The following is a 12517-nucleotide window of genomic DNA, read 5'->3' as shown; positions in this document are numbered from 1 at the left end:
GAACAGTGTGTCAGATCAAAGTTACAAGAAGACAAAATAGATGCAGAACACCAAACCTACTGCACCTGTTCTCCCTCTGTCCGAAGAAACACATTTTATATATGCGTGTGAAAGGAACTCACTCAAATGAAATCCTATGAAAGCTTGAAGGGGTGATTTCCTCTAATTGTTCTTTGGCTCCTCTCTTCGCTTCCATCATACAGATCTGGGCCTGTTCTCGACTAAGACGCTGGTGGAGGCCAACCCTGACCACCTGGTGGAGGTGCGGACCCAGCTGGCCCAGCCCACCGACGAGAACTGGGACCCCAGCGGCAGCAGGAAGATGTGGCGCTGTGAGAGCAGTCGCTCCCACACCACCATCATCAAATACGCTCAGTACCAGGCCTCCTCTTTCCAGGAGTCTCTACGGGTCAGTGGGAGAGAGATCAGACACCCAGAACCATAAACCTCTGAATGATATCTCAGCTCCCTGATGTGATATTAATCAACTAACTAAGCCAAATAATGTACTATTTTTACCAGTTGACTTTGGTAAATATGTTGTCAGCCACCTATTTTATTGATGAGACTGGTGCCTGAAATGGAGTTAAGTCACAAACTATCGATGATAATTCTATAATAATTTATCTTACTGATTGATGTTTGTCTAATCCTAACCCTAATGTTTCCATTAAATGTCATTCTTTCTGTGACAGGAGGAGAATGAGAAGAAGAAGGAGATGGAAGCTGAAGCAGGTTCCTCAGACAGGTGAGTTTTCTTTGCCTTTCTGTCTCCTCCAAGTGTCTGTGTGTGTGTTAATAACGCCACCGTGCTCTCATACTGTTAGTGTGATGCGGCGCAGGAAAGGGCCTTTCAAACACATAAAGTTTGGCACCAACATCGACCTCTCTGATGAAAAGAAGTGAGTAAAATAAACCTTATTTTCTCTTCACATTGCAGTTAACTCATCCATTTGCTGCCACACGATAACCTGCAACTTTGGCTCTTTACAGGTGGAAACAGCAGCTTCAGGAGTTGTCCAAGCTTCCGGCCTTTGCCCGGGTGGTGTCGGCCGGTAACCTGCTCAGCCACGTGGGGCACACCATCCTCGGCATGAACACCGTCCAGCTGTACATGAAAGTGCCGGGGAGCAGGACACCAGGTAAACGTGGACACGGTAAACTCTGCTGCTGTCCGTAGGGATGTGTTTCTCTCTCTGTTAGTAAATCATAATGTCTTCTTTTTTAGGTCACCAAGAGAACAACAATTTCTGCTCCGTTAACATCAACATTGGTCCTGGAGACTGTGAGTGGTTTGCCGTGCCTGAGACGTACTGGGGCGTCATCAACGACTTCTCTGAAAAGTACGTGATCAAAAATGATAACCCCCAAGTTTGTTAGCGACCAGAGCCGAACTTAACCGGAGATATAACGGAAATCACAGTTTGGTTAAGTGCAATATCCAAATATCCTTGGAGCTGCAATTAGTTTTGATGAAGGTAAAATATGTCACGACAAACCTCCTTTATAAATGAAGCATTGTGGTGCCGCGGACTACAGTTCCCCAGACGCCTGTTTAGTACAGACCAAAAATCACAGCATCATCATGTGCCTATTTGTTTCAGTGAAACTGAAACGAGGATGACCATTCCCTCTGAAAGTGACTGAAACAATCAGTGTCTGTCAAAGTGATCAAATATGATTTTGCATATTGCTCTGCCCTAATAGCTACACGTGTTTTTTTGTTAAACTTCCTCTTTTAGGAACAACATCAACTTCCTGATGGGCTCCTGGTGGCCCAACCTGGAGGACCTGTACGAGACCAATGTGCCTGTGTATCGGTTCATCCAGCGCCCCGGAGACTTGGTGTGGCTCAACACGGGCACCATCCACTGGGTGCAGGCCATCGGCTGGTGCAACAACATAGCATGGAATGTTGGACCCCTCACAGGTGAGAAGAGGAATGAGGTGTTGTATGTTCACGGATGGTGGTGCTAATCAGTGCACAGGTGCAGGCATGTACAGCTCTATGAAGACGTGAGGCGTGTGACAGAGTCCTGCACACACAGAGCATCTGGTCTTGGGCTGGATGAACAGAGCAGATGAAAAATGAAGAGTGTCTTTTTGTTTTTTTTGCCCCCAGCCCATCAGTACAAGCTGGCGGTGGAGCGCTACGAGTGGAACAAACTGCAGAGTGTCAAGTCCATCGTTCCCATGATCCACCTCTCCTGGAACTTGGCCAGGAACATCAAAGTGTCGGACCACAAGCTCTTTGAGATGATCAAGTGAGGACTTGTGACGTCACCCTTGAATTATAAAACCCTATTTCTGATTTGACGTGTGTGTGTGTGTGTGTGTGTGTGTGTGTGTGTGTGTGTGTGTGTGTGTGTGTGTGTGTGTGTGTGTGTGTGTGTGTGTGTGTGTGTGTGTGTGTGTGTGTGTGTGTGTGTGTGTGTGTAGGTGTGTGTGTGTGTGTAGGTGTGTGTGTGTGTGTAGGTGTGTGTGTGTGTGTGTGTGTGTGTGTGTGTGTGTGTGTGCGCGCCCCTGGACTCCCCTGACGAGTGTTTCTGTGCGTCAGGTACTGTTTGTTGCGGACTCTGAAGCAGTGTCAGATGCAGCGGGAACTGCTGCTGGCAGGTGGGAAAGAACTCGCGTGGCACGGGAGGACCCAGAACGAGCCGGCTCATTACTGCAGCATCTGCGAGGTAAGAAGACCTGTACTGACACGCCTCGATCCTCTCCGGTGTGACCCTCTCTTTTCTGTAGCGTGAATGACCACGTCTTTGTGCCCTCCGCCCTCTCCTCTTGTGCCCAGGTGGAGGTGTTTGACCTGCTGTTTGTAACCAGCGAGAGCAACAGCAGGAAAACCTACGTGGTTCACTGCCAGGACTGCGCCCGTAGGGGGAGCACTAACCTGGACAACTTTGTGGTGCTAGAGCAGTACAAGATAGAGGACCTCATGCAGGTTTATGACCAGTTCACACTCGTAAGTGTCAGCTACAACGGCACCAGTTTGAAACATCAAGGAGCACTTTAATGATGCCCACGTTCATGTCAACGTTTCACCAGTTTGTCTGCAGAGTTCACTTTGTTCTTTCTTTATTTTTCGACAGGCGAGTCCTCTGCCTTCCTCCTCTTGATGGTAACACTGTTCTGAGGACAGTTAGAACCACAATGGACTTAATTGGAAACTCTCCGGAAACCTTGGTTTGTTTTTTTTTCTGATATTCAGGAAGTTAAGCCGGCAGTCCTCAAACGGCGCTCTGTAGCTATCCCATAAGGCAGCTGCGTGTAAGCTGTGTGTCTATGCAACCTGCCCGGAGTGGTGTGCCTCCCCCCGGTGGACTTGAGGGGGGATGGCAGCTCTTCCTGTCATCATGACCAGACTGTTCTACTGCTGGCCCAGCTGGACTTCACTAGAAAACACACAAAATCACACATAAAAATGATGAATTAAAGTTTTGTACATATTATGTTCTAACTGGCAACATCGTCACAAAGACTACTGACTTGATAGTTTTCTTTTTCCATTTTTGTATTCTGTTTGTGTTTGTTCACACAAGAGCTTTGCCCCCCCCCCCTCCAATGATATGAGTAATTAGCATAGCTGGTCTTTTGTATGTTAGTTAGACACCGCTTTGGTCAGGAAAAACGGATAAAAACTGTTTTTGTAATGTGAAAAGTTGAGTGACACATCCAACATTTCCCCCTTTTGTTTTTTTTTGTTTTTATCGATTAAAACGTTAAATTTAATTTTTCTGGGATTCTGATGAGTGTTTGGTTACTTAGCAGTGGGGGAGAGGAAACAATTTGTAGACAAACAGCCAAGTCACACAGAGAAAGGGTTGCACATAGACAAAAGAGTGAACTTTAAAGTGTGTTTTTTTTATTTTGATGTAAATTTACACTATTTATAAATGCATATTTATTGCTTGAAAATATTTGTTGATGGAATGCTGAAATGTTTTCCAGAGTACCTGCCATTAAATTTTAAGGAGCCTTGTGATTTTTAAGCTCGGCCCCTCCTACGTTTTCTATATAAATAAAACTGCTTAGTAAGCATTGTACAGAGACCTTACCTTGAAATGGGTTTATTGTTTGAAGGATGTTTTATGAGTCAATAAACAAGAACGGTCTTTATTTACATCTGCGGTGCTCTTGTACTTTTTCCAAATGATTAATTCTACATGTTCATTATTGATGGAAGTAAGTAAGCCTGATTGTTTATGATTGGTGGGTTATCTTTCTGAGTGTGAGCTGGATAACTACCCCCAAAGAAAGCCTGGGTCCCCTCAAATATGGCATACTGGAAGGAAGTCAAAGTAAAGAGGAAGGAAAAAGGACAGGACAGATAGATACTGCCCTCTTCTTGGACAAGATTGCAATGGTGATTGGAAAAATGGTAAATGAGCAAAAAAGCCCTCTAAACACAACCGTAGGACAATAATCCAACAAGAAACAGGAAAAGAACATCAGTGCAGTAAACCTGAATGACCAAGAAGTGGACCGCTGCAGTCAGCCTCTAATAAGAGTGATGTAGGTGTGCACACAGACTGGAAATACTATAAATGACCACTGACTGCTGTTCGAACACGTCAGAAGGTGTTTGTGTCTTCAGAGCTGCTGGGATTTCAAACATAGTCCAGTGCGTCAGTTACGTGCTCGGGAAAAGTACATCAGAAAAGTACGTTTGACGTACTGCTCACTGTGTAGTCACACGAGGTACCATGCTGAGCTTTCTGCTGGGTGCAATTTACTCGATTCTGCACGACTTCATGCTGCTGAGAACAGAAATGATAATGTTTGCTCCTCTTTTACATGGTGGAATGTGCACTTGGGGCACATACTGTATCTCTGAACTATCTGAGAGCTCCCTGCATTCAAAGAGATTTACCCATTCTTAGAAATAATGAATGTGAATTTGAGTGTGCACAAAAAAAAAACGTTTAAGCAAATGAGCAAATGAGCCCCTTATTGGATTGATTGTCAAGTTTTATGCTGATATTCATGCGTCCAAGATGAGGAATAACATCTTATAAATTGATGAGTATCATGATGTTGTAGTAAACAACAGTTTGGATTTTAAAAAACAGCTTATATCATTATATCATATGCTTGAGTAATGCTTAACTAATGCAAGACTTAATGCAGGATGTATCATAAATTCCTGTCGTTCCCTTTTAACAAATCATTAGCGGATCATCAATTAAAGAAAGTTAGATCACATGTACCTCATATATTAACTTACATGTGACCTGATCAGCTGAATTCTTCTTCCATTAAAATTAGATAGAGACAAATACACTAAAACCAAAATCACCCAAAAGGTACCAACTGGCAAATTATAGTTTTAGACCTTGTTTCTCTGCCCTGATACCCTCACAAATATATGAATAATGAAGAAGAACAACTGAAGCCCAGTTTGAAAGCTGGACAGAACCTACACTTTTACTCAGAGAGGCTGAGGAAATGTTGATTTAATTGATGATCTATTAAGTGTGAAATAATCAAAGACAGAGTGACCTTATCATTTGTTAATAGGAATCTACAGGAATTCATGATCCTTCCTGCATGAATTCATGCTTTGGTTAAATATTAAATAAATAAAAATAAATATTACTTAAGCATAATGACTTCTAAACATCTATCTATGTGAAGAACACGGAGAAGCGCTGGCAGATTCACGGCTGCTATTTGTCCGCCTCAGTTGGTCTTCTCGTCTACAGCAGGCTGCCAGGAAAACTCCAGCCTCGCCAAATGGATCACCAGGAGGATCATTAACCCCCTACTGCCTGGATTTATTTACAATTATATAAAAAAATAAATTATTTGTGTTTTTGCATTCAAGCAGATGCTAAATGAAGTGGAGATTGTTCATTTGAATATAACATAGACCAGTACAATATAACAATAGTATAATAAAATATATATGTACATATGCATAGAATATATATATATATATATTTATGTATCCATGCATCTATGTATATATAATGTATACATAGAAGATGCATCAACCAGCATTAGTGGGATACAGAGGCCACCTCAGCTGCATCAAGACAACAGGCAACAAGGGGTTAAAACTGGTTCTCACATGGACCACTTTAGTCTTTCTTAAAACATTTCCTGCAGCTATGGGAATATTCTAAATACTGGTCAGCGCACATATAGCTTCAAAAACATACAGTTTGAAGTCCTGATCACAAATCACAAAAGCTTTGTGTTTGAATATAAGAATAAGAATAAGAGATAAGAAATAATAAGAATATGGCCAAAAATGTGGAAAAATCAAGTGCTGCTTCGTTGGATCTGAATCAAAAGAACAAATGAAAGAACGGTTTCATGGACCACAGAGACAGTGAGAACAATACAGATGGCAGATCGCAGATGAAAGATGCGTTGTTAGTTATAAATGTTAAGCAGTCACTTGAGATTTAAAAGATTTCGCACCCCGTTCGTGTCGCCTATTACAGAGTTAATAATAGTTAATAATAGCTGTAACACCGTGACATAGTGTGTTCAATTGGACATCCATGAATGTTGAAATTATTTTAAAAAGACTGTAGTTTCACATTCAAAGAGCAACAGTCTGATTTCTTGTCTTTTTCATGGGAGTGTTGTTTTTTGCAGCGCAGCTTTAGTCTCATCCGGTGCTCACTGGTTTTGTGCACAGCATTCTGGGGAGCCTGTTATCCCTGCAAACTGTGGCCTGAATTTGCACCATATACAACCCTCTGCAAACAGGCCGCAGTCAGATCTCTGCACCAAAACAAAGTCATAACGCCTCATTAAATGTCCCCTCGGTGCATCCAGTTGACCGGCTCCTGCGGGGAACTGTTTTTTATCTGAATGAAGCCTATGAGCTCAGAGGGGAAAAAAAATCTCGGGGAGAAAATAATGAATCTGAACAAAGTGGCTGTGAGAAATCAAAAGCTTTTCTGATGTTTCTGTCTGTGATCAATGCTTGGTTTTGTGTATACAATCGCCTTTTTGTTGCCCCTCCGTAGGTTATCATGTGTGGTTGAATTAAACAGTGGGCAGCTCAGTTTCTAGATCTGCTGCACAACATTTACTTTACAGCTTTCTAAAAAAAGACCTGATGATTGCAGGATTTATGGGAGACGAAAAGAGGAACTTTGACAATTTGTCGGTTTGCAAAAGAGGAACAGAAAACATTTCCTCCTCCATGTGTGAATGGACGACTGTGATGCAACCAGCTGAATGAATAATTAGGTGAGTGTTTACTGATTTAATCTGATCAAATTGTTGGTACATTGTGACTTTTCTCCGGTCAGTGCTCTGCCACGCTCGATTCACTCAAGACCCAGAAGTACACAACCTCAGCTATGGGTCATAGCTTTAGATATGGCAGCGTCAGTCCAACACTGGTCCACACTCAAATATCTCAACAACTACTGGATGAATTGTTGAGGTTCCCCACAGGATGAGTTTTAATAACTCCTCTGACTTTCCCTCTGATGCCATCTCTAGGTCAGACTACTTCTAAATCTAATGACATTCCCATCAGTCTCACCTGTACTCTTCTTGTTCATACAGCTGTTTGTTGCATTCTGCTTTCCGACCTTAATGTGTGGATTATGTTTAGTGTCACTCAAAGAATGGCCACCACATCACTTAAAATGATTCCAGGACATGAGAGTTAAAGACATTTTATGCATATATTTTTCACCTCACCTTATTTGTGGTACGTCTTTCTGATGCGTCATATTCACCTGAATCAGAAAAAGGATTGAGACACAGAATGACTGGGCTTCAGTCAGATTGAAGAACTAACTCCTGATGCCAGCGTGCCTGTTCATGTCTTTTTTTAACAGATCTACAGCTGCCCTGCAGTTCCTTACATGTATGTGCCCAATGCACTGACATAATAATGACTGCTAATACTACTAACAGTGTCCCGACATGACCCCCTTTATTTATTGCTCATCATGTTGGATTGTCCATTAAATAAATGTAGAGGAGAAAATGAATGAACGGTTATGATTAACAGAAATATTACGAGCCTTCTTGGAGATAAATTATGTTTTGTCTGCGGTCCTCTGTAATAACTGTGCCTTGTTACTCTGGGAAAACCGCTGACCTCCCTGTACACTCAGCAATAGTCTGATGGTTTTATTTAGGAATGTTTAGGCTCCCATAGTTTATATTACAAGTCTATTTCAACTGACATTTTTAGATCCTTTGTCCTGCAGCCACAGGTTTACCTGAGAATACGTGTGTAAATTCTAGCTGCAAAACGTATGCAAGTATCCAAAATAATCAATACTTTAGGGTGAAATGATCAATTAATGTGAACTGCTACAAGTGGTGCTCAATGCTGAAGCCAAGAATGGCTGCTCATGTAATTACTTTCACTAATAATGTTATCTGGAGTTTTCTTGGTTGACTTATCTTGTTAAAAACCATGTTTGTGGAACAATATTTAATATACAGCAATATCTCAGATATGAGCATTTGGTTTTGACAATGCTTTTTGTCCTTTTTGTCAAATAAAAAACACCATCCTGCCCACATTTATGTACAGGATAACACATTTGGAGAAGGGAAACGATGAATGATTTGACTTTTAACAGTAAAGGAAGATGCATACTTTCCTAATGGTGCCACATTGATTAGCCTGTGATGAACATTCTAAGTAATAAGAGGGGACAATCTTTTCTCAAGATAACAGCTTGATTATCTTCTTATCTTGAGATAACAGAGCTAATTTTCTAGAGATAATTAACTTGTGATCTCAAGATAATGGCATTAAAAGACTTAATTGCAGGCGCCGGCTCTCTCGGCTTCCACAGCTCCGTTTTTCCAGTTTTACATACTACAAATTTGTTGGTAATTGTGTGATCATTTTTAATTATATAGTTTCCTCTTCTGCCTAATACAGCCAGTCTACAGTCATTTTAAACCGTGTAATTGTGTGAAAACTAAAGGTGTAAAGAGAATTTGTACTGCAGATCAGTCATGCTTGACTATGATGTGTGCAAAATGGTTCAGTTAATCCTACTTCTATAGAAAATGTGTTGGACTGGTTTATCTGCAGCACATTCATTTTTGTCAATGCACATTGCATGTTTGTTTTTTGTATTTTATCTTGTAAATGATATGATATGATATACAATATAATTTCAGGCAAAAAGAGCAAAGAGAAAAACTTCTCTATTTGAAATTAAGACATTTAGCAGAAAGTCAATGGAAACAACCAGGAACAACAACACGTTGGTTGTACTGTGTGAACAAATGGCTCATCTTGCTTTGACCAACTAACTGTCACATGCTGCATTTTCAGAGAGTGCTCAACCTTTCAAATGGAAGCTACAAGTAGCCACTCACAGTTTATTTTCAATAAGTGATGGTTTTGGCTCGCTGCTACACACTCAGCGATGGGCAGCCGCCCTGGCGCCAATCCAGCTCCTCTCTCAGAGGCTGACAGCGGCCACTTGTGCCTTTCCATTTGTGGGACTTTCATTTGATTGATTCCACAGTCTTTTGTCTTCACTGCTGCACGACAGGCTGTAGTACGATGTCGTCTCAGCTGCTCACGTTCTGAGCCCTCTGTGCTGGATGGATGGACAGATTGGGTGTCAATAAGGACGTCCTTGTCTTACCACCTCCACACTGCAGCAGCAGAGGCCACCCGGTCCATACCACCAGTCCTTCACCGGTTTCCTGTAGGAGTGGATGTCATGTAGCTGCATGGATTCAGCTCTGTGTTGGAAAACTCCTTCACACACATTTTCCCCTGTGTTTTCCTGCTTAAACTTTAGAATTGGAAAAAAAACATCTACTTCCACCCGGTGTCACAGTATCACAGAGGTGTTCCTTCTGTAAGCAGTGATACCAAATCCAAGACTCCATGTTTTTCTGGCTGCACCTTCTTATCAAACAGAAGCATTCTGTGCTCCTGCTGCATCATTTAATAAACACTTTCTAAAAACGTCTTCCTGACTTATTAGGAAACTGTGTGAGAATAATGTCACAGCAGAAAAAGCACAAGTGTAAACAAGACAAAATATCTGCTCGGAAAAAGACCTGCGTTTCATCTTCACATTTATTCTTTGGCAAAAACGGTGGTGCAGTTAATAAGTTAAAAAGCACATTTTTTACTAACTTTCTGTTTCTTGAAATCATTGGGAGCTAAACTGAAATAAATCTAATAGGTGATTTGAGGGGATTTATTTGGACGAGTGGGTCCATCAATCAGAGGGTCGGTGGTTTGATCCCCGGCTCGTCAAAGTGTCCTTGGACAAGACACTGAACTCCAATGTGCTCCTGAAGCGGCTTCAGTGTGTGAATGTGTGTGAAAGAACAGGCTCCTCCAGCTTAGATTCCTCCTGAATGAACGATGGCTGAATGAGGACGTGATGGAAAAGAGCTTTGAGCGGTTGAAATGACTGGAGAGGAGATTCAAGATTCAAGACCTTTATTTGTCACATACACAGTTATACACAGAATACTGTGCAGTGAAATGTTGTGAGTGCCTGTTCAAGACTGCACCAATAATAAAATAAAAATAAAGATATAAAATAACACAAAGTGAAACAGTAAGAGTAGAAACACGAGAGAAATATAAATACAGTATATATATACACGTATAAAGATAGAAATAGATGTATAGAATATGGATGTATACACAGCATGACAGAGTATTTCAGGTTTCTCCTTTGTCTTGCCGGTGTTGAGCTGAAGATGGTTTAGTGAAAGAAGCTCCTCCTCATCCTCTCTGTGTTAAATACAGACTATTGGCACAAGTGGTTTTCATACGTGTTTTAGCTGCAAACTAATAAAATCAGATTGAAGCTCAGTCCTCACCTGCCAGTGCTGAGAACACGTGGGCTCCATCCAGTCGCCATGGTGATCGTCCATCACTTCACAGGCCAACTCATCATCATCTATTTCCTCTTTTACATCCCTGTTCAAACCCTTTACGTTTTCGTCTACAGCACCTTCTTTCATCTACTAATATACAAGTTTTGTTTCCCTTTTATACTTTTTACTCAGTAACCTTGATTTAAAAGTGCTATGAAATGCTGGACAGGTGTATGTAAATGATTATGATTTACCTCTGCGTGTGTTGAAGAGCACTTTCCATTAAAGCTGTTAATGCCACTTGTCCATCACTCAGCCCAGCAGGAGGAGAGCGTCTGGCTCACATCACACTCACTGCTCCACTCCCTCCAACACCTGACGGCAGGGTTTACTTTTTCTGTTAAACATCAGAATGTAGTTTGAGTCAATCTCACAAACACCATCAATCCTCCACTGAAAATGTTCCCAACATGTGCGCTACTTACTCTTGTTTTAGGGATGTTTTGTAAAACCCACAGTGCCCAGCTGTTCTGAGGAGATAAAACAAAAGTTTATGTTGGTGACACATTTTTGGACTGCTTTTCATGGTATTTGTTGACAGTAATAATAAATCATATTGCCAGCCTTACCCCTTATATTGAGCTAGAAACCTGAACCTCAGATTCTGGTTCTTTCTACCGCAGTCCAAAGACTCCAGAGGAAGGGGAGTCTCTGCTGTGCCGAGAGGGAGAGGAGACGAAGGGCAGCGACATGGACGCCGGCACTGCAGATTATCTGTCAGATTCCCCACAAAATATTTAATCCACACTGCAAATGGTAAAATCTAAATATTTATGGTAATATCTGCTTTTTTGGTCAAACAAGATCATTCTTCTTCTTACCAGGAACTTGTCACTTGTTTCAAGCTTTGTTGTCATGTGGAGGACATTACATTGAAGTGCAGACCAGTCTGTTTGCCCAGAGAACTGCAGTTATAACTGCATTATACTAACTGTACTACTACATCCCACACTCAGAGAGCTGCACAACATGATGAGCAGACATGAGAATGCATTCCCAGATGTCGCTATTGTTATCTCAGGAGACTTTAACCACTGCGATCTCAGGAACAACATTCCCAAGTTCCACCAGTTTGTCAACTTGCCCACCAGGGGAAACAGCACCCTGGACAAATGCTACAGCAACATTAGAAATGCTCACGCTGCTGTTTCCAAGCCGCATCTTGGAAAATGTGATCACCTTGTTATTCTGCTACTGTCCACCAACACCAAAAGGCTCGAAGCAGATGCAGTCGCAGTCAGGACTGTGATGATCTGGTCCGATAATGCACTGGCAGAACTGCAGGGCTGTTTGGAGGCCACATATATGAAGGTTTTTAAGGAAGCCATGGACAATATGCATGAATGCACAGACACTGTTAGCAGCTATATTGACTGGTGCACTTCCTTCTGCATCCCCTCTTGGACTATACGTGTGTTTCCCAACCAGCCCTGGTTCAACGTGGATATATGCAGCAAGATCAAAAAGCGAGCTTTCAGCTTTCAAATCAGGAGACATCATGGAGTACAGGCATGTCTGATACGACCTGGCTCTCTCTTAACATAGACAAACTGAGATGGAGCAGACTGACAGCTATAAGTTCCATCTCAAAGAGCCTCAGCTGGACCAAAAACACTTAGACAACAGTGAAACGAGCACAGCAGGTCTTAGACGT

The 12517-nt window shown here is 41.9% G+C and overlaps 1 protein-coding gene across 1 annotated transcript in view; it reads left to right on the top strand.

Moving 5' to 3' along the window:
• The window catches only part of kdm6a (lysine (K)-specific demethylase 6A), a 40370-nt gene extending 36247 nt beyond the window's left edge, over positions 1-4123 (top strand). The window contains exons 21-30 of the mRNA XM_070838764.1: positions 204-409; positions 696-748; positions 828-902; positions 994-1142; positions 1229-1343; positions 1743-1930; positions 2123-2264; positions 2558-2684; positions 2795-2965; positions 3093-4123. Of these exons, the coding sequence (XP_070694865.1) occupies positions 204-409; positions 696-748; positions 828-902; positions 994-1142; positions 1229-1343; positions 1743-1930; positions 2123-2264; positions 2558-2684; positions 2795-2965; positions 3093-3119 (1253 nt within the window). The 3' untranslated portion in view covers positions 3120-4123. The remainder of the gene's footprint in view (positions 1-203; positions 410-695; positions 749-827; positions 903-993; positions 1143-1228; positions 1344-1742; positions 1931-2122; positions 2265-2557; positions 2685-2794; positions 2966-3092) is intronic.
• Positions 4124-12517: the final 8394 nt, after the last annotated feature.

Source organism: Pempheris klunzingeri, chromosome 10 (assembly GCF_042242105.1).
Source record: "Pempheris klunzingeri isolate RE-2024b chromosome 10, fPemKlu1.hap1, whole genome shotgun sequence".
Classification (NCBI taxonomy): domain Eukaryota; kingdom Metazoa; phylum Chordata; class Actinopteri; order Acropomatiformes; family Pempheridae; genus Pempheris; species Pempheris klunzingeri.
This window is presented reverse-complemented; position numbering and strand designations above follow the sequence as displayed.